The sequence below is a fragment of the Oryzias melastigma genome, linkage group LG14, assembly GCF_002922805.2.
Source record: "Oryzias melastigma strain HK-1 linkage group LG14, ASM292280v2, whole genome shotgun sequence".
NCBI lineage: Eukaryota > Metazoa > Chordata > Actinopteri > Beloniformes > Adrianichthyidae > Oryzias > Oryzias melastigma.
Genome location: NC_050525.1, coordinates 16,840,804 through 16,863,956, shown reverse-complemented (window position 1 = coordinate 16,863,956; position 23,153 = coordinate 16,840,804). Strand labels below are relative to the sequence as shown.

Genomic DNA, 23,153 nt, shown 5'->3' with positions numbered 1-23,153 from the left:
GCTGGATTATTTTGTGTTTTACATGACTTTGTAAGAATATAAACCTCTGTTGATTGTTTATGCATTATTCTTGATTTGATTTCTTGAAATAAACTATTTCTAATCGAATCCATCCTATCCCCACTCCTATATAATCCAACCCAATCCAATCCAAAATATCAATTAAAGCTAATTTGTTCATAAAAATAACCACTTTTAACCAAATTGTAATTAAATTTAACTACAAAGATATAATGCCATCTGGAATGTAAATATATTAGTTTTCGTTGTACAATTGACTGTTTGACACCTGTTGGTAACTTTTAGGAACTGTACCTGTTTTCCCATTTCATTTTTAAATGAGCTTTAACCTGGAAGCCAAGTGAGAAAAAGCTGTAATTATGGAGCTTCTAAAGCTCTTTAAAGGTCATAAGTGCCACAAGCTATGAACTGTTTTCACTTCTGTGTAGGAATTAGGAAACTCTCCTAACTGTGTGGCCTCATTTTTGTGATTTCATACTTTTTTTTTTCCTTTTGCGACATCATTATTTTATATCTGACACGAACAAACAAGAGCGAACATTGACAGACTGCTAACTGTGTCTAAAACTGCTCTAATTGGAATGTGGGAAAACAAGGTTATATCACAATGTTTTATTTAGAGCTTTTGTCAGGTTTTGTAGACTGACACATCCACGTCTCCCGTATGCTACATCCAACACAGCCCTAAAGCCACAGAGCCTCCCACATGCGGGAAAACAGCAATATTTACCCCCGGGGTGTTTAGAATACCAGACGCACAAGTGGCAGACTGAAATGACACGTTTGAGGTTAGAAACCAGCAATTCCCTGCAGACAGTAAGTCTCAGTGCAGACTGTGGACAAAATGTTATTTGTTTCTCAGCAGTTGCCTTATTTCACCTTTATTATTCACCTCGAATGTCTGGATGAAGAACAGTGGTGGAGCTGCAGGTGGGCAAAGGGGGGCCTGCTGCCCCTCTAGCAAAAAGCTTTGCTCTCCAAAATCTGAGCCAATATTGGTCTCATTATTGACAAACATTAAGAAATCATCAATACAAGCTTCTTTAAGCATTGCATAAGCAATTTTTATAGATAAAAAAATAATGATAACTCTGTTAGAAATGGGTATTTTTGATCATGTAGCTCCGCCCCTAAAGAACACTTGTGAGGATTGGTTAAAAATTGCAAAAATAAATATAGATAATGCTGATTTAAATTTCTAGGTCAACAAATGTATGCTTTGTACATACTAAAAATAAATAAAACAAATAAAAATGATTATAAATTAAATTACTTTGCGAAGTGTCTTGCAAAATTATTTTTTAAGCATCATAATTGATTTAATAAAAAGTTTTGACAATGGAAATATGTTTTCTAAAGGGACAACTTAACCATGTAGTTCTATAAAGATGTAGATCTATGACTGGGGGCGGAGCTTAAACATTTCTTATGGGGGCAGACATATTTCTGTTTTTTTTTTTTTTAATTCAATATAAAAATGTTACTTTTGTTATTTTTTGCAATGCTTACTGAGGCGTGTATTGACGATTTCTTAATCTTTGTCAATATTGAGACTAATCTTGGCTCAAAAATTGTGTGGAGCAAAGCTTTTTGCTGGAGGGGCAGCAGCCCCCTTCGTCCCCCTGTAGCCCAGTCCCTGCCAAAGACACTCTGGGAACCTATAAGGCCTCAGATAAGCTTATTTCTTTCATAGACTGTAGTACCTCTCGTCCTCAGAGAAACAGTAAACTTCTTCCTTCTAGATTTTACTCTTTGAAAACATTCTGCTTGTTGTTTGGAGGCTTCCTCATGTGTGAGCTGTGAAAAACATGTGGTTCTAACACATCCATCCATCCGTGCAGCATGCCATTAGTCAATGTCCGCTGTGGCCAATGTGCGAGTTGTTTTGGTTACATAATTCCAGGTGTTAATGGCTGTGAAACCCCCGAGGGAAGACAGCCAATACTGCAATTGCAGGGGATGAGTCAGTTTTTATTATTTGTTATATTTAAAGTCAGAAGGGTTTGATGTATTTTATTGTGAAATTTATTTTGATGGGAAAGTAATTTGTTTGAGATATAATTAACTTTGTGCTTTAATGGTCAAATTGTCCCTTAGAGTTTTTGGATTCGTGCTGTGCCCACAATAACATTGGACTCTGCAGTAAAAGATTGATTTTTACTTGAGTTTTTTACACCGTTTTTAGATATTAGAACCTTGCAAAAGAATTGCAGTAAAAAGCTAATCAATGAAAGCCTAAAAAGTGTTCTTCACCTCTAACTTGTATCAGTGATGTTACATGTATTGATGATGAAAATCAATTTTAGGATTATTTTCAGCTAATTCTCCGTTTTCTGAACAGCTAAACTATTTAAATGTGATAAAACAATTGGAATAGTTTTCTATCATTGTAAAAACTTTGTTATAAATATTCAGCAAACTGAGGCTCTGGATTAACATGTGGCACTTTGACCCCTCCATTGTGGTTCTCCGGTTAAAGAAATATACTTTTTAAATTTATTTAAAACAAAATACATTTAACAAAACTTAATTCAACTAATTAAATAAATTGTTATGTATCAGTCTGTGAGGCTCCAACAATCCATAAAGCAGTGTAGCTTCATAGTTTATCAAAGTCCAATTAAAACATTTTAACAGGTTTTGGAGCCATGAATCAATTGGAAATCAATTGGAGATCAGTAAGCACAGAAATCATATGTGTCAAAATAAAAGACAAATTTCGTAGTGTTGATTTTTAATCCAATTTTTACCGTGGGTTGATTTGAAGTATGAGTGTTACACTGACCAGGAATCACTTTTTAATTTCCTTGTACCTGAGACAATGACAAATAAAGATATCTATCTTTATCTAATGATCTGCTGCTGCTTTGTTTTATATTTCAAGGATTTTCACTGGTCCAAAAAATGTTGAGCGTCAATTAGTCAGTTCTGATATATAAATTTCACATTAATAATGGTAAAACAAGTTGTACATATATATATTTTTTTACACTGCTGACACTATCTATGACTACATTTGCTAACTTAATATGATCCAGTATAGTACAGGCCAGGGGGGTATTTTATTTTGAAAGGAATTCATGTGTACCTTTTGTCAAAAGTTGTGAGCTATTTCAATTTGTCTTGATGATTTTGTTTTATTTTAGAAAGTATTCAATTTACATTTATAATAATACGAACAAACACACAAATACAAATAAGTCTCTTATTTTTAAATAAAAAAATAAAGTTAGATTTTTGTAGCTCCTTTGGGGTTTTAGTCAGCAAGAAACCAGCTTGAAAGACTCGACCTTGACCTAAAATAAAATAAAAAATAAAAAATAAAATTACTTGCTTTTATTTAAAAGAAAAAAAGAAGGTGCATTAAAACAGAAAAAGTGAGCAGGTATTAAAAATACATTTGGATAAATTCTGTACTGTTAATGTATGCATTAGGAAGCAAATACTGTGCAAATTTAGGTTACAGTGGAAGTTACATTTCATTGTCCTTGAAAGTGCTTTACTAAAAATACATACGCATGTTTTTACAGCTTCTAGTTCTCAGCTGGATTTTTAAAATGCTTTTCCATTTTTAGCCACTTTCAAAATCAGTCCTGTTGTGGGTGTGTTGAGTGAATCAGTCGGTTGCTCACAGGGGTCTGATGCTGTGATCTCTGCCCCCACCATTTTTCTCGCCTCAAATTTTCCCAAAATAAAGTCAAAATCGGCCTCTCAAGAAATCATCAAAGTTTACCTCTGGAATATTTTTGGTGATTTATTTTGTAGGAGTCCATTAACCTCTTTGTGTGAGCCTTCTTTGCATTACAAAAAGGCCACCAGCCAAAGTAATTTATGTAGAAAAGATATATATATTTTTACGTTAATACACATTTTTATAGATTTAAAAATAATATTCAAAAAACTTGTACTATCTTCTCTATGCAGAGGGGGGGAATATGATTCAACAGTAAAAAGAGGAACAGACAGATGGGAAGACATGAGTAACAAATGAATCACAGACATCGTCTGACTCAAAACTTCTGACACCCCCTCACCTCGCCACCATAAGGTCCTTTTCAGACATATTTACATCCTCATCAGCCTGTTAAATTAGTGACACTCATTTATTCGGATTTGAAATTGTGGAACAGCAGTTTAAAGGATTGAGAAGCAGCAATAATGAGACCCAGACACATTCAAAAACAATGAATATACCGGTAATCTTTGGCCAGAAATTCTTTTATTTTGGTAAGAGGAAGTGTCTCATCCATGATTTGAATTACAAAGATGAAACAGATTTTGTTACTATTTAGGCTCTAAATTCTTGACCCAATCATGACATTTTAGGTTCAGTTTGAGATCTCATTACAGTAAGAAAAAATAAAGTAAACATTGAACGGTTGATTTAAAGTCCCACTTCAATTATATTTGTTTTCATTTTAAAAGCAGACCCAGTGGTCTTGTAATTATGATGCAATTTTTTAGCCATAATCAAAAAGCCAATGTTGTTTTTTTAAGACTTATTTTTTGCGAAGTGACAGTGGATCATTAGAAATTCACCTCTGAGTCATGAGTGGGACTGTTGGCGGGAAAGTAACCTTGTTTTTTATCTGCTCAATCATATCAATTATGAAATCAGTTAAATTCTCTCAATTTTTTTTTACTTTTGTTTACTTAAAGTTTTATTTGATTACTAACATTTTTAAGATATATACTAAGTATCTTTATTAAATTAACTTAACATATTTACTTGATTTCACTAATTTATAAAAATATATTTATATATTTGTTTCAGTTTATAATTAACTCAATTTATTTCAATGTAAAAATGTTGCACAGATTTATTTAAGTAACAAAAGTGAGGTTTTACTTTTTTATTGCATTTAGTTTTCTAAATTAAAGACAAATTTGAAAAGAAAAAATGTGTTTATTTTCTGAAAGATATATATATATTAATAACATTCTATCATATAGAAATTAATTAAACAAATTTAATAGATCAATATGTTTTTTTCAAAATTTATATTTTTATACTGTAACAAGTAAAACAATATTAAATGGTTGTTTTTGCTGCAAGAAAAAACATAGTATAACATTATACATTTAGTTATATTAAAGCTTTTTAACTGTAGATTTGAACCCCTTTTATTGAATAAATATGTGTCTAAATCAGGGTTGGGCAAACTTTCTTACTCGTTTTCCACAAAGGGCTCTAAAATTTAGCCAAGAATAGATTTGTAGCGTTTTGGTAATTCACCTTGTAAGAGAAATAAATAAATAACACGAGATCTGGATGAGAACATGCCTTGATCTTGGTTGAAAATTACTTAAAAACACTACATTTTGGAGTTTCAACTGTACTTTTTGCTCTCATTTTAGTCAATAGGTTGATGAACCTCAAAGAATAACTCAAACTCAGGGAAATGTTGCGTTCATGTGGTGTTGGGAAAATCGTAAAATGTATTGTCCGACTTGGAAATCACACATGAATATCGGAAAAACAACAAATCTTCAAACACTGAATAACGAAACAAAGGTGAATTTATTTGTAGTGCGCCATCTGTGGGGAGATACCGGAACTACAAGTAAAATAGAACATTAACATTTATTATTAAAACGTATTTCTTGTTTTCATGTAAAAATATGAATAACATAATAAAATCGACCGCTGTCTGGATGACTGATTATCATCACATTAGGATGATTGATGAAGCCAATAATGTCATGTGGCTTGACGGGGGCTTTCTTCTAATCCTTGGCAGACGGCCATCATGTTACCACTCTGCATTTTACAGTAATCACTGGGCTGGAGAGCTTCTGCCTCTCCCACAGGCCTCAACGTTTAATGAGTTCTAATGGGCCTGAGTTAATTACAAAGAGAAGAGGAAAGTTTGGGGGAATGGAGAAGGCGGGGGGTGGTGTGCACGCATACTATTTTATGGCTCATTTATCTGGATCGTGTCTCTGCTCAGACCTTCATGAGTCATAGCTGTCAGTCTTGAATTACAAAATAACTTTTAGAAAGTGAGCTAAAACTTAAGCACAAGTCATTTTTTATGAACAAAATAGGCTAAAAAGTGACAAATTGAATGACTAATTAAATCAATTTGTCCAATTTAGTAACTTTACTGCCTTTTATGGAGCAGTGTTGCTTTAATTTACATTTACATTTGTGTAATGAACTGCTTAAATCAGCGGGGAAGTTAACGACTTAAAGGAAAAATAGAATTAATAGGAGGAATAAAAGGGAGTTTAAAAAGAGGTGAAATTGTTCCATCCAAACATCTGAGAAGCTGTATTTCTCTGCTCGCAGAGTGCCGTATGATGAAGTCAGTTACCTACGGGAAGATGTCGGGCTCTCTGAACCGCTTCTCCCCGAGGACCAGCATCCAATCACGTCGCAGCAAGTCCCCAGCAGCAGGTAAGGAAGTTGACAAGCTTTTCTTCTTGTCCTCCTTTTTTTTTTTTTTTTTTTCCCCTCCTTGTAACAAATTCAAATGAGTGTGTTTCTTTTCATGTTTGTTCTTCTGGATAAAAAATTGTGCTTGTTAAAGTGAGCACTAGCTCTTCTCTGATCGTTTTGGATTTTTGCCCTCATTATTTCCATCAACTTGAGCTGCAAAGGGCAAAGTAAACGCTACGACGAGTGTCTGGCAACGCAAATTTGTGCAAACGCGAGTCGTCTTGCATGCAGAGCATGAATTCAAATGAGGAAGGAAAAACAGGGATGAGAGTTGTGATAAAAAGAGGGAGGGGTTAAGAAGACAGCTCAGTCCTGCAGCTCATCACCTTGTTTTCCATGAAAAATCACAAGAGGACGCATTCATGTTCGGTTTGATAACACACCACAAACGCTCACGCAAAACAGGTATTCACTCCAAGAAGCGAGTGTGAGCAGTGTACCGCCAGTGAAGAGGGCTTCACATTCAGAATGCTTGTGGACTTACTGCACACTTTCTGGCTTTAACAAATATTAATACATCCATTTCCTGATTGCATGCAAAAGAGCAGTTATGCAACATTTTTTTTTTTTTTTTCGCTGTGGTTCTTCAGTTATTTGTCTGTACAGGAGGCTCCTGGGTCAGGGATGATTCAACGTCTGATGCAACACACAGGACATCCACTAGAAAGAATAACTTGCACTGTGTGGTTTGAGGACATGAATATCCACGCTTAGGTTGTTTAAAGAAAACTGCAAAACACACACACACAAAAAAAAAACATTTAGTGATAAGATCTGGAGGGCATAGTGAGGAGAAGATGCTGAGGAGAGACGAGAAGGCTCTGGATGCTTCGGGGAAAAGGTTATGAAAGTGAGTCATGCTGTATCTGAACCCACCGGAAGCCTGGAAATGAAGGTGTGTGAGCCAGAGAAACAAGAGTCAAGGTGTAGGGGAGACTGACTCCTCTTGGTTTCCATGGAAACACCGGAGCATGTAGCCGGAGACACAATAGCTTGTGTAACAACCAAATATGGCACCGGCTTCCTGTGAAACGGTCTGCACAAGAGAGAGGGGGGAGCGGAGCTGACTGATGCTCAGTCCCCGCTGCAACCCTGAGTCACACCGTCCTGCCATTTCACTTCCCTGAAATGTTTTTCTCTCCTGCCGGCGCCGCCGAACACTCCCCGGTGTTTGTGTTTGTCCATTTTGTAAGTGCTCACCAAAACACAGCAGCTGAATAAGTGATGGATCTGCTGTGTGTGACCCCTCTCTTGTTTAGGGTTATCTGTTCTTTTTTTTTAATACTCTTTAAAAGCACAGCGTGTCTCCTTCCCCACAGAACAATTTGTACCAGAGTCAGAGCTGTTGCTGGCAGCTGCTACAGCGAGCTGCTCAGCTGCCGGGCCTATTCTGGGAGAACTTCAATCTCGTCACTAATCACTCTGATTTGAAAATTCAGATTATTAGCAGTAGTTTCTCTGGATTTTCTAAATAGTTTCTGACAAATCCAGAGACAGAATGTTGAGAAGTGTTGAACAAAAGTATAACCACAGGTTGCAGAATCATGAGGGAAAACATAGTTTTTGTCTCTACTTTGTCATCTGATATAAAATACCAGAACAACAAAAATCACAAAAAGACTTTTTACATATATGTATATATTTCTGTGAAATTTGTAAAATTGGTTATTTGATTTGTAATTCCAGGGAGTGTGCTGTGAATTGGTTGAAAATTGTTCAGAAAAATGTGATTAATCTCGAGAGAATGTGAACTTTTTGTGTTTTTCACAGGTGAGGACGTGTGTTACTCACGAGGTTTACAGCAATTAAAGATGTATTGAGACGGGAAAAGTCAATTGCTCCAGACCAAGTTCGCTTAACTTGGTCCCCATTGAGTCCTGCACCTTGCGCTTCGTCTGTATTCAGACAGCCGTCAAACAAAAATTTCTGCTTGTAAACAAAACCATCTGACTAAATATCTCTTCAGTGATTGGCCAGGAATTATGAGGGCGGAGTAAAGTAATGATATAAAGAATGATGTAAATCAGACACTTTGCAATTGTTGTCAGTACAGTTCACTTATTTAAACTTTATATTTTGTGACCAATTATGAACGTCATCAATGACAGGTACAACACCTACTTTCACTAATTTGGTTTCAGTGAAAACATGCTGCAAGATGGTGTCTGAGGAGACAACAGCTATAAAGAAACACTGATAAGTGTTTATGACTTAGAAATTGTCAGGAAAACAGGAAAACTTTAAAAGTAGTTTTAAAGAGCTCACATTCATCCAACCACATTTCAATGAGTTGCCGTGTCTCAACGTTGCTCCGCTACTTTGTTTACATCCCATAATGCCCGGCTACGGAGGCCGTTTGGTCCAGTTTTTTTGCTCTGAGCATGGAGCCTATTCGGACTGAGGAAACTTATAGCAAACCGGAGCTCAGTCTGATTGGAAACGAATTTAAGACACCTCGAAAGATGGGTCCAAGATTGGTTCTTGATCCTGGACCTGTTTTCTTCTTTGATGTGGGGCCGGGGTCGGTTTATTGGCTAGCAGAAAAAGTTCAGCAATCACAGCCTAAACGTAAATGTTTACATTTTTACAGAATCCCAGAATTAGCCAAATTTTAAATAATTAATTTCTGTAATCTTCATGGAAAAAAAAAATAATCCCAAAACATTTTACAAATAGCATTACCTGCTATAATGCTAGTGAATGCTGTAAGCTGAATGTGTCCACTGAGGATGCGAGTGCTGATAGTTGAAGATGCTGAAATTGATAACTAAAAACACTGTAGTTGATAGAAAGCTAAAATATTAGCAAAATGCCAAATTATTAAAAAAAAAAAACAATTCTAAATTAGCCAAAACAGCGAACATGTAACTGAAATATTAGCCAAACTCCAAAATAGCCTAAAATTTTGAGAAAAGAAAAATTAGCCAAAACAGCTAGCATGTAGCTGAAATATTTGCTAAATATCAAATTATCCACAAAAAACTGGTAAAATGTCTAATTTAGCCAAAACAGCTAGCATCAAGCTAAAGTGTTAGCTAACTTCCAAATTAGCCTAAAAAACTGGAAAAAAGCCAAAATTAGCCAAAATAGCTAGCATGTAGCTGGAATTTTAGCTAAACTCTAAAATAGCCTCAAAATCTTTAGTAACTACCAAAACAGTTGAAAAGGCTAGCATAAAAAGAGTTGAATATTTTAAAAGCTGAATGAGCTAAATTATTTAAAAGAGCTGAAGAGCTATATGTCCAAAAAAACTTATGGAAGAAAAATTATAATAAAAACGAAATAAACGAAAAGTGAATCACTATTAAACCAATAAACAGTTTATCCTCTCCCGTCATAGTTCAGACTGCAGAAGGGTGGAATAAAAAGTCACGTTTTGTGTGGTTCTCGATCGGCGTTTCTGATGGTGGGTTTGGGGACCCCTGCACCAGAGTGTCTGAATCTACAAATCCAATGTCCTGCTCCCTGGAAACATTCGAGCATTTATCAGAAAAACTATTCTGCTATTGGCAGATATACCCCACAATGAATTACATTTTATCAATTTACCTTTTTTTTTTTTTTTTTTTTGAAGCATCCAAGTTTTTATCATCAGAACACAGTGGATTTATGATTGGTCTTCATAAAATGTTAGTATTTATTAGCTTTTTACTAAAACAAAAGGATGACATCATATTTCCCATAAAAAAATAAATAAAAGTAGGGAGGATGTGTTCGAAATGCATAAAATTAATGGCATTGTATTACTCTTTTAGAGGTTAGGGAGTAAGGAAGGGATTTGCACATATTCCATATCTACTGCAATCATCTACTGTGAAATTATAATTAAAAATTATGTTAATTCTGTCCACAGACATCAATTTCAGAGAAAAATCATGAACTCTAAAGATTATTCAGATGTGAAATTGAAACTTAAGATTATATTTATAAGTCTCGGGCAACAAACATTCTTAAAGTTCCAAATGAGTTTTGCATTCATCCAATGCGCTCTCTTAAAATATTAGAATCTAATAACCCGGAGCAAAGATGTCCAACGGCGCGTAGCTGCAGTGAGTTCTCTTCTAAAGGCAGACGGTGTGTGTGCTAGCGACACAACACGTGTTCTTTCAAACACCCCCGGCGTCTCTGTGTGTGTCTGGCTGGCCGACCATTGTGTAAGTCTGCAGCTGAGACCTGGACGTGGCCGAGCAGCTGAGGTGTGTTCAGGGAAGTGGACGGAGGAGATTCCACACTCGTTTTGAAACGTCCGTTTTTCTTTCTGTGCTTCACAATAGGAAACTGATTCATTTTGAATTGTGATATTAAAAATGTAGAAAAAAAAGTAAACAATAATGTAACATTTCAAGTGAACTACCAACTTCTTTGTGTTTTAAGACATCAAAACATAAAACATTTAAAGTTTGGGTTTAAATCTCAGTTGAGTCTTTTCTGTGTGGAGTTTTGCATGTTCTCTGGCTTCTTCCCATAGTCTGAAAACATGTTTCATAGGTTGATCGATTACTATAACTCAGGGGTGTATAAATCCAGACCTCGAGGGCCAGCTTCCTGCTGGTATTCTAATAACTCTTCCTCATCTGCTGCGATTACCTGGATCAGGTGTGCCAATAAGGAGCTTTAATGGCAGGTTGGTTAGAAAACGTGTAGGTCACCGGCCCTCGAGGATTGGATTTGGGCACCCCTGCTCTAAATTGTCCCTAGGCATAATTATGAGGGAGTGTGTGCATCACATGCAGTTATGTGTTGGAAGGTTTTCCTCCTCATCCGGATGCTGTCATCACTCATCGTGAAATGATGTCATGCCTCCTGCAGAGCACATATGCACACACCCAAAATAATGTGAGAGAACAATTTGCACTTGTAGTTTCTCGGTCCATCTCACCATCTGTCTTTCTGCTGATGCCTCATGTCTGCTAAAATTAAGTGGTGTCTGCAAGTATCACTCTGATGCTTCTGGGTCTCACCTTTCTGTTCACAACTTTGCACGATTGGGGACACTTCATAATGAACGGAGGAGGGCGGTCGATCCTAAAGTAGATTCGTTTACATCTCCAGAGGAACCACTGGCTTCTGCTGAGACACTTTTTTAAAAAAATCTGTGAACATATTTGCAGCTTTCATTGCTTTTCTTACTTTATTAAACCCGTAAAGGGGCACGTGATCTTTCTGGACAACAATAAGCACAAAAGATGTCTCTGATTAGTCGACTAATCTGGATCCGCAAACTGGATGTAAAGATCTTAACCATCATTAGCTTTAAAGGGGCCCTACCATGATTTTCTTAACCCTATCAGAGTGAACTATATCTATATATAAGATCATTTATTACCTTTGGACCACTAAAAACAAATTATTTATGAAATATTAGTTACATTTCGTGAGTTTTTCCCCTACCCTAACGTCTCGATTCCTGAAGCTCCGCCTGCCGCTGCTTGTCGCTGCAGTCCGCGTCATGACGTCATCCTAGAGTCTGTGGCACCATGTCTGGGTCTGTCTTGGTATCTTATCAACCCACCCAACCATAATTATTAGTTTCTGCTCCAAGATCAATTTATAAATGGTTGGCACTTCCTTGTTATTCCCGTTCGTGGGTTTTCTCTGGGTTCTCCAGCTTCCTTCCACCATCTAAAAACATGCCTCATAGGTTAATTGGTGACTCTAAATGCCCCCTATAGGTGTGAGTGTGATTGGTGTCCTGCGACAAATTGGCGATCTTTCTTGGGTATACCCTGCCTTCACCCATCAGTAGCCAGGTTAGGCTCCGGAACCCTGTGACTTCAAAAGGGATAAGCGTACAAATGACAGTACCCACAAGTCACTTTCAAATCCGAGCCCCTGATTGGTCACAATGCCGTGTTTAAGCACGAAAAGGTTAAATCGGTTGAACTTTCAGCACACGATCAAGGAACACCAGATTTGTATAGAGCCCGCCGGACTTACTTGCATAGCGACGTGCATTCATAAGCCTTCCAGACGTGGAAGCCTGAAATTCTTGTTTACATGGATTACATTTGGATTGAATTTTCATTGAAAGTGGCAGCTTAAATGCAAATTGACATAGCCAGTGAGTATAAAGCACCTTGAGCCCTTGTGCTGTCTTTTGGCATCCAAATTACCCACCTTTACATTAAGTGTTATCCCTCCTATGGCAAAAGTGGACAAAGATAGACAGGATTTCATATCCACCATTGACATCAGTGAAAATGTTTGAAGGAAAGCAAAAAATAAAAGTTCAGTATGCTGTCTTATAGATTCCAATGTTAGGAAACAAATGTCTATACTCCCTCAGAGCATGTGGATTTGAAATGTAGTCTTAATTTATCTTTAATAATAAAAGGGAAAATATACATATATTTTTAAAATAAATGCTCAAAAGGCTTTCCATATTTGTCCTTATCTTCACCATTAGTATCAACCAGTCCTTCAAACATCATTTTCTGGTGAAAATTTTAACCTTTGTTGCTGTATAAACACACGAGCTAATGCTAAAAACATCTTTGTGGATGCTGCACATCCTCAAATCTCCGTTCCAGCTCTCTCATCCATCTCTCCGGTCCCCGCGCGCGTCAGAGTTTGCGCAAGCAGCCTCTCCGCCTCTCCGTGTACTACAGCGCTGCTCTGTCTCTCATTCATCTCAGTTTACTACCACAGTCGGACGGAGCGCTCTGCAGAAGGTGCCGCTCTTCTCCCTGTATCGCTTCGGAATAACACTGTGCGTCATGCTGGAAGCGGAAGGTAGGAGCCTCCGACGCGGCGAACGCGGACGCGGTTTCTCAGCCGCGAGCGCTGGAGCGCGTGAAAGGAAACGGGCTGTGTTCGGTTCGGCGGAACCATGACCTTGACTAACGCCGGATTCAGTGATGCTGAGTGGGAAATACATGAAATTAAGGAGTGTCTTTGCTCAATACTAGTGCTGGTTTTCAATTAATTTATTAATTATTTGTTATCAATGGATGCGTTCTGAAACAAAAAGGACAATTTAAAAAAAAAGCAAAATCTGAAATCCTGTCTTTGAATTTATCTAAAGGAGTTCTTTGATCTTGGTTGGTTTCAGGATTAATAGGCTGATGCCACAAACTAAATCTGAAAAAGGAGAAGAAAAAGATTAAGCCAAAAAAAGCCTGGCAAGTGTCAGAAAAAACAGCTTTAAGTCTCAGAAAACCTATTAGTGTTTACATGCAGCAATCCTTCAGGCAGCAGATGGAAAAACTGTCTCTGCCATGAACACAGAGGATCAGAGAAATGCCACAAACCGATGAGTCCAGCGGGATTGAATGTTGTTATTTTGTGTTTTTGGTAGTTTCTGGGTAATAAGGGTTTCTTGCAGTGTCTTGTTGCCGAGAAACAGCTGACGTTACTGCAGGTTAATGATGCCATTAGGGTTCACATATTTAAGAAGTTGATTAATGTCTTTTTTAATGAAATGCTACTGCTGGTTTTTGTATTGCAGCAGAAAAAATCATTAATGCACAGAATTTTTGAATGAAAACAGTTGACCTTCAAACATGCAAAAATGAAAAATAGTGGTTTTGACTAAGATGGTTTTCGATTTCCTCCTCCTCCTCCTCCCTCTTTCCTTCATTCCTGTGAATGGAAGGATGCTGAGAGCAGAAATGTGGGCTGCCCCTTCAATGTAACTGTTCTGGAAAACATATTTAAAGAAACCATGACTCTTCGCCTTTCTCCTTCTTATCTCCACCACATGCTCCACTTCTAATCTCCTCTTCTCCCTCCAGTGAATGGGATGCCGGCCAGTCAGCAGTCGACTCCTCATTCCGGAAAATCTCCCAGCCCCTCTCCGACCAGCCCGGGGAGCCTCAGCCAACGCCGGGTAAGTCCAAAATATATAAAAAATAAAACATGAACCGCCGCTTCAATAGTCAAACATTCACACACAATCAGCCAGTAGCCTCTTAGTAACACTCGTGCTTGTAACACATTCCCTCTATGTTCTCAGGATAAGGACAAAGCTGCAACTGAGCATAGGCCGACCACATCTTAGAGTTGTTAGAATGTGAAGAAGCACCATCCCACATCTGTAGCATCTCAGAGCAGGCTGCAGCATCCACCTTTGGCCTCGGCCGGTGCAGCTCTGGGAATCCAAGAATGGAGGGCTCATGTTAGGACACAAATATATTGACCTTTAGCCTTTTTGTCCCTCATGGAGAACTCTACCTGCAAGTGTTAGCTCCCAGTAATTGATGCTGTCGCAGACCTGTAGAGACCTCCTGATCTGTCAAGCCTGCAGTTTGGGCAAAATTAGGTGTAAATACAACAATAACTACAAGCACTGGTATTTTGTACATTGATGTAAACAGTTTAGAATTATTTTTACGAGTGTAGTTCATGATTTGAACTATTTTTTTCCTGTGTAGAGTACTGTTTTATTGGTTTTATCTCAGAAAAATACGGTTCACAGAAAGGCATTTAATGCCATAGCACAAAATGACCACAGGAGCATGCAATTCAAAGGGTTCCTTTTTTTTTTAAATCCACTCAAATGTTGCACGTTATTGCATCTTGCATGCACGTTTGCGTTCAAGATCAACGTTTTCTTAATCCACAGCTTGAGCCATGTTTGGGAGCTTTAATCCTAATCAGGCTCAGTTTGCTCTCAGCAGCTCTTCAGTCTGCAGCCTTCTGCAAATTTGCTTCCTTCTGTCTGCTTAATAATCACTTTGAAATTAAAAAAAAATGCACATGCAGCCACAGTGGGAGCATGCACTATCTTATGCGAAATGCATGATGTTTAGGTTAAGGAAGCTGTATTGACATAAGGTATCTGGACTAATGTTACGTTCACACTGGTTATGTGACCTATTCACACTGGACCACCACGGAGGGGCTTCTTCTATCTCTTTTATTTACTGTGTATTAACACAAATTTGCCAACTACAGTTGTAGGAGGCTTGGTGCAAAATATAGACGTGGTGCAAATCTGGCAAATCTTGTCTTTTTCTTTGATTTTTCTGTTTTGATACACAAAACATTTGGCGTCATATACTGTAATTCTGGCTGGGCAAAAACCACATGACCTCGAAACTCCATAATCAATTTTACAACTGTTGGCGCTTCTGTCAATTAAAACGGACGCTATCCATGATTAAATCCAACTCCCTCATTGGTCAAAGGGACTCAATGAACGCTCATTTCATTCAATGGACTCGAAAATGGTTGTAGAAACTTGCGTAGCCGTGCGTGAATGTGATAGTTTTAAAAGCCTAAAATGCACATATTAGATAAACTTTTAATTCTAAGTGGTCACTGTAGGGGCGCATTGGAGATATTGGTGTGAACGTAGCTTATATGTTTATAGTTTGAGCGATTCAAAAAGCTCTTCTCACTTGTGAAAACCTGCTTATGGAGCGTGATTCTTAGGGTGTATTCAGACTGGACACGTTTGGTCCGCTTAAAGTGAACCGGACAATCCATAACCACTCTCAGATCCATCTTTTGAGGTGGTCTTGGTTCATTTCCAATCAGACTCAACTTTGGTTCGGTCTGAGATTCCTCAATCTGAATACAAACCGTCCAAGAAACACCTGCACCAAAAGGGCCACCGTAGCCGGTGGAACAGCATGCAACAGCATTTGCAACAGCATGAGTCAGATGAATGCAGGTTAAAAAAATCAACTTTTAACATAATATCCATTACTTCTTACACTCTATATGTCAGAAACACTTTTTAGCCGTAGTGTCCCTCGCACCGCCTTGAGAAGCCTATGCTTCCACCGTATCAAAGCAGCAGTGAAAAATGTCGAAATAAAAAGTTTGAATAAATGAACAATCCTGGCAAACCGCAGCACCTCCATCTTCATAACTGCTGGCCAATGACTGAAGAGATGTTTAGTCACATGGTTTTGTTGACAAGTTTTGCTCCGGAACAGAAATCTCTGGTCTGAATACAGACCAAACACAAGGTTAAGGACAAAAATGAAGCAGACCCGGTCTGGAACAAATCATTTTTCCAGTCTGAATACACCCTTAGTGTTACTCCACAGCACTTTAGGTTAAAATATGTTCCACTGTCCATTTCAAGGCAACTTAAACCCACAAATTCCCCTCAAGGGGCCGAGCGGTTTACGCTCCAGACGCCATCCTTCATGACCATTGACATTCAGAGTCGATATCTTCTCATAGAACAAATTGGTAATTGAGTGGTTTGTGAATAATTGACGAGCTTGGATGCACGTTCATGGCTGTGTGCGTTGCTTAACGGAGAGCTTAGGATGCTCCGTCCTGTTCTACATTTCACAAAGGATGCTGGAAGAGTGCAGGCCTTCGGGCTTCGGAATCCATCAGCGGCATTGTTGTGCTGATTCGATGTGAAGGTCAGCCAGGCCAGCAGGAACAGATCAGATATGGGTTGCAGCTACTGAGAACTAACTTCCACATTCATTGAAATCTGGGTCAACATACATCCCAGGTTTGTGAGGAAATGGGTTGGCACGTGTTTATGAACTGTCTCAATGAAAAACTTGGGGCGATCACTGTTGTAGTTTTTATTTTTAAATGAATCACATTTGTTAAAGAGAGCTTTTCGGAGGGTTTGCGTTGTGTTAAAGCTGCACAGACTCGGCTGGAAGGAGGCAAGGAAGCCTTTCAGGCTCTTATCTCTCCTCCACTCTGCAGCCTCACACTCTTCAGACTTATTACGATGTAATTCTCTCTTTTCCATCTTACTTTTCCATCCAGCCTGTCAGCGATTCCTTCACTCTGCCTGACAGTTTCTCTCCGAGCCATTCTCACTCCGACATGCCTGTGCGCCTTGCTCCTTCCCCGATGACGGAGCATTCATTTCATAGTGGAACATAATCCTCAATGTTTGTTTTTTTCTTTGCAGGTGAAACATATTTTAGTAGAAGTCCAGAACGCTGGTACTGTCTTTTATTGTGAAGACATAAGCTCCCTTTTAAATGCATATTTATGACATGGTAGTCGAAATGAATTTAAACGGCAGCCGTTTCATAAGCAGCCACACAGTCTGTGACCTACATCGCTTGATGCATTTAAACAGTTCACCTCACCAGACTCCACATTTAAACGCTGGCAGACTCTCCGCTGCAGCTTAAACTGTTGCCGCATATTTTACTCGAGCAGAACAAACAGGCATTGTGTCTTTTTCCTCCCTTGCATTTCATGCTAAATTCCCACAGAGGTGCGTTCCGTAACATTTTACAAACACTTTGATGAGCAGAATCAGGGTTTGCCTGCAGATGAACATTTTTTGCACGCTCCGTGCACCCTGTTAACCCCCTTTTTTTGAATGACAACTGATGCATGAGGAAAACGGCTGAATTCACAATGTCCCACTCTATTTCTGCACAGAGCCATTTTCCTGACACATCATGTATTTTTTTATCATTTTAAAGAGATAGGTGGTTGGAATGGGAAAAACTTGAGATTTGTTCTAAAATTTAGAGAAAACAACATCATAGCAGGTTTAAAGTCTGCTTCTTGGTGCAAAAAGTTGCATATCCATAACCCATTGAATTGCATGCTCCATTTTTTTTTATTTTAATTTTCATTCTGTGATATGTATTGTCTTTTTTGAGTCGGTGATTCATTACTACAACATCTGTGTGCGTGTGAAAGAAAAAGCCTAAACCGAGGATGAATGCACCGAGTGTCTCCTTCATCCATGTGTGCGTGTTGTCATCACAGCTTGTATTTGTTCATTTGGACTGTAAAATATATTGTGTTGACTCTGTTAGATAACGTGTCTAATTTTGTTTTCACGTTTGCCATAAAGACTGGTGTCTCTGCATGAGAAAGCTGTAATTTTAGAATTTTAACTATTTTGGACCACATTATTTACCTAAACTATATAGAAAAGTCAAATCAACGTGAAACAGTTTTTTTTAGCAAATCTGTCACTCTCACTAAAAACATTCCATCTTTGTTTTCTTGCGAGGCTGCCAGTCCGTTTCAGGCACATTTTCCTCTGTCTTTGTGTTTTCTTTGCTTCATGTGTTTATTTGTTGATGTCATTAAACTCATTTTCATTTCATTTTCATTTGTGGTCTTTTTTTCCTCTCCACCCTCATTATGTTCCATTGAAATTAAGGAGCCAACTCAATGAAAATTATATTTTGGGGTGTTTTTAACATGATCTTTTTCTGATATGGAGAATATATATTAAGATAAAGAAGGTTAAAATGTCATCTGTGAGTAATTATTTAATAAAATTGTTGTGCATCAGGAGAAAAACTAAAAATGTCGTCAGATAAAGAGCGTTTATAGCTCCCTGAAGACTTGATCCAAGTACGTCTTTGTTTTCCTTTTGGAACAAAACTGTGCAACTGGATAGCAAAAATATTCAATTTTTGTTGCACCGGTAATGTTAGGATACAGGTGTGAGGGGCTGTAAGGTAGCAGGAGAGAGTGTAAACAGAGAGCTCTCACTAATGGGAAGGGGAGGAGTTTGTAATGAACTTATGCCGCTCTGCAGAAACTAGAAAAACAAAGCAAGATTTTTGATTTTGGCAAATTAAGACCACTGGAAACACTTTTAAAATATGTCAAAAGATAACTGGAATGAGAATTTAAGATGTTTTAGTTTTTACAGAACAGCTTTTGTTGCAGAAATCAAAGCTGGATTCATCTCTCCTGTCCTCTCAGCTGTCTTACTGTGTCTGGAACATAAACAAGTAAATAATTACTCAGTTTTCTTTGTTTTTTTGGGGGAAATTTAACATTAAAACTAATGGTTAGACTTGTTTTATAATTGTTTGTTTTCTTTTAGCTCGGCTTTTTCAAGATCCCATCTTGTTTTTTTTTTCTCCAATTTTCCCTAAAGCATTTAATCCTATGATTCCCTGCGTCTGCAGCCGATGAGAAACTTGATTTGAAGCCCTCGCTGTGTGCAAGAGGCAGTGCAGCAAGACACAACCCCCCCACTGAGATTTGATCTTTTACCAGTGAGAGTCAAGTAGATTATGTTCCCTCTCAGTCTAGACAACAAAATAAAGAGGAAAAAGTAATATTTTGTTCCTGTGAAATGAAGAAAGGTCAGCTGGGATAATGCAAACAGGTTTGGTTGAAGGTCTGCTTTTATCAGATTCATACACCAAAGCAAACAAACACTATGTGTCCTTTATTTTGCTGGATTCTCTCTGCAAGTGAGAAGAAACTCAGCTGGAGGAAGTCTCCCTTTCATAACCAGATTCAGACGGCAGCTGAATTCCTCCTTAAATTGATTATGTAAATGCACGCTGCATTTTTAATTCCCACACTACAGCGGGCAGTCTTCGGTTTATTTCCGTCATTATTGTGCTGCAACACCTCGATTTCTGCGACGATGCTTTCTGCATTTAAGGTCAAACATGACCCCTCTGAACTCTGAGTTCCCATTGAGATTTGAGAGAGCTCTGCCTCCGGCCGCGATGCAGAAGGTTGATCGGTGTGTTCTTCTCTGGAGTGAGTCACTGCTAGAACAGGAGTGCAGAGCCGACAGTACTGTCTGCACTGTGGTGCAATGAAGCTGGAAGGCCTGAACACTTCATCCCCAATCTTTCTGCACTTCTACCAAAGGCCACACCTTTTATTTATGCATTCTCTCCTCTTCATCACCCTTCACTGTCTGTCACTTCATCCGTCTCATAAAGCAAAGAGACAACATTTTCATCGAAGGATGAACCGAACTCCTCCCCCCTCCCAGACAGGAAATGACCATATATAGGCTTCTGTTTCCACATTGGAAGTCTCATAAGCTGCTGTTCTCATCTCTGTGAGCTGTTTCCATAGCAACAGCATTTTGTTTCCCTGCGTGGCAGGAAAAGAGGAGTTCAAAATGAGACAGGGAGCAGAGGACAGGGGCGGGTTGTGTGATCGGGGCACAACAACGCTGGAGTCCTGAGGAGAAAGTAAAGGAAGGAGAACAAGCAGGCTTCTGAGATAAATTGCAGCAGTTGTCTTTATGGGTTTCAGGTGGGCTCTCTTCTTCTGGGATGAGTGCCAGACAAAACCCGGCATTACATAAACCAGACTGAGTCTGACTCACAGCTACATTCGGCTAAGTGGTTTTCAGGTCGCAGCAGCAGCAGCAGGGATGAGGAAGAGTGTTGACAGCTACTCAGGCAGTGATACAGGACAAATCAGTTCTCTAGTTTCTGAGAAATGAGTAAAGCCTTTGTACATATCAGAAAATCAAAACTACTCTGTTCATGGCAGGTGTCAATGATGTAAGTAACACTTAAAGTAAACACATGTTCCAAAAATAATAACTTATTACTTAAATGTGAGGCAGAAAAACTAAGCTCTCCTTTAAACAGCAAAGACAATTTCAGTTTAAGGTCATTGAATCATCGTGTTCCTTTTGTTTTTCAGGTACTTCAGTACATTCCCTTCAGGTTTTTTTGTGATAATTACTCTGGAAAGTTGTAGGTATTCTATCGTCCTGATGTTAAATTGAGGATCTCAATGACTGTAAGTGGCTTGAGTCCTACGGTTACAGACTATCAATACCACCTGACAGTGGAGGGTCGATGGAGGTTGTCAAAAAGAGGATTTAGGAGCAAATTCTGGGGTTCCATCTTGGTATGATTTTGTTAGGATGTCCTCTCTTGTCTTGAGCCCGTTCACAACGGGCATAACACGCATTCAAGATCGTGATAAACAAGGGTTCTTGAACACTTGTTTAGGCCATGGTGTTCACACTGAACAAGCAGGGAGGGGCTTCTTCTTTTTAAGGTTTACTAACACATGTCCACTTATTACAGTTAGAAGAGGGTTGGTGTAAAGTGTCAAAGTGGAGTAAATCTTGTGAATCTTGTTCCAGAATTTTCCTTTCACAGCTCTATTCCAATATATGAAAGACTTGGCCCAAATCTGAATTCTTCCCCTACAGCTTCTCAATATTCCTTAATTTAGCCCTCCAAATGGAGAGTTATGGAAAAATAGACACCACCCCTCAATGATGTCATCAATAGTCGCTGGTCATTTATGCTAGCATGTAGCTTCCAGTGCTCAGAAAATGCAAAATAACATCAGTTTATAACTTAAAAAGTCAAGCTAAAACAAAAAAGTCATTACTTACACCTAAGTATGGACTTCTGTGCTTCCAACGCATTATCAGTCACAACTTGTCACATATGAACATATGGTTTGGGTCCCTTTTTGACGTTTTGGGTGTCCCCAACTCATCGTTTTTTGATGTGCTGGCTATTATAAATCAATAAGTCCTTCGGGACATGGACCGGTTCTGCGTTTATTACCGGTTTGCTTTCTGAGGGCTGGAGACCCGTGATTCAATGGAAACAGTCAGCACCCAAAACGTCACAAAGTCCATATATTGTATGACGAGTTTGGAGTGATAATGCGTTGGAGGACCGCACACACGTAAAGAAATGCGTTTCCCCTCCACGGCACAACACGGAGAGGGATATACAGTCATATGTCCCTATGGCTATTCCTTATAAAAACACCACTACCCCTCCACGTACCCCTACAATTGGAGGACAAGGGAGAAGCCATGGGGGTAAAATTCAGTCAAATAATTCCAGCCAGGAACAAACTGCAATTTATTTATTTCTCTTCTATTATCAATTTTCAAATGGTACCATTAATTAAAGGGGTCGACATCCATTTGTTACTACTAAATCCGAGTCCTTGATTGGTTGATGAGGATAATTTTTCTCAAAGTATGACAAAGAACTCAATCATTTTTGGAAATTGTTGTAAAAGTTTCACCAAATCCCTGAGAATTACCCAAATTATTTAATGTTATATAGCACAGCACTAAAATCCTCCAGAATAGCAATCCATCTTTTTGCTCTAAATCAACTTCCTCTGCCACAATCTATTTTACTAAGAATAATCTTTTTTTTTTATTTTAAGAGTGCTTGTTTTACTTTTTTTAATTATTGTTTTTGTTTTTTGGTCACTGCCTCCAAACGTATCCAGAAAAGAAGGGATTGTGATCGGATTTAATTGACAGCTTCAAAGCCCTGTTTGAACATTTTTTTATCTCGAAAATCAAAGGATTCAACATCCGAAGAAAGCTGAACGCAAGGAGCGGCTGGTGTATGTCTCTCATAGAGGCAACATTTACAGGGAAAACTTGTTAATAATTTACAGCCATTGGAGAGAGAAGGATGACGTTCATTTTCGTCATTTCAAAGGCTGCAATTCCCAACTGTATCAGTGGGATTTTTATTTTCGGAACTAAGTCTATCTAACCTAAAATCTTGAGATTGAAGCTGGAGAGAGAGAGTTAAACATATCATTATTTAGCAGAAATTATAATTTTCTGACTAATTATCTAGAAGTCTTAAAAAATCTGGCGTATTAGCAAAGATATTAAAGTGGAGGAACCCTCAAAATTGCAACAGGTAGTCTCTCAGAATTATGAACTTGGTTTACATCCCTGTTGCTTCCATGACAACCAGATTAAGCAGACCCACTTCTTTAGTTTGAGAGCTTTTTTTTTCTAGCATCAATGGCTTCTTACTTTCTAATCAGTGAAAAATACCTTTATTAGTCTTTCAAAGAGCTGTATTTTCTTTTTTTATTAAGATAATACAGAAGATTATCATGAAGCTACAATTAGGGCGGTACCGACACTCTTTTGGATGATATAGTCCTAAGTGAGTCTCCACTTGAGATTTACTGATAAGTATCTGGTTTATAATTATGTTTTTGCTTGTTAGGATATTTAGATTCAGCACATGGAAAGAAACACACAAAAAATAAG

The 23,153-nt window shown here is 38.2% G+C and overlaps 1 protein-coding gene across 1 annotated transcript in view; it reads left to right on the top strand.

The window, feature by feature from the left end:
* Positions 1-23,153, top strand: part of dclk1a (doublecortin-like kinase 1a) — a 49,391-nt gene that overhangs the window by 17,930 nt on the left and 8,308 nt on the right. The window contains exons 5-11 of the mRNA XM_024265401.2: positions 6,314-6,421; positions 12,870-12,878; positions 14,197-14,291; positions 14,341-14,387; positions 20,497-20,520; positions 20,937-20,955; positions 21,181-21,196. Coding sequence (XP_024121169.1) covers positions 6,314-6,421; positions 12,870-12,878; positions 14,197-14,291; positions 14,341-14,387; positions 20,497-20,520; positions 20,937-20,955; positions 21,181-21,196 — 318 coding nt within the window. The remainder of the gene's footprint in view (positions 1-6,313; positions 6,422-12,869; positions 12,879-14,196; positions 14,292-14,340; positions 14,388-20,496; positions 20,521-20,936; positions 20,956-21,180; positions 21,197-23,153) is intronic.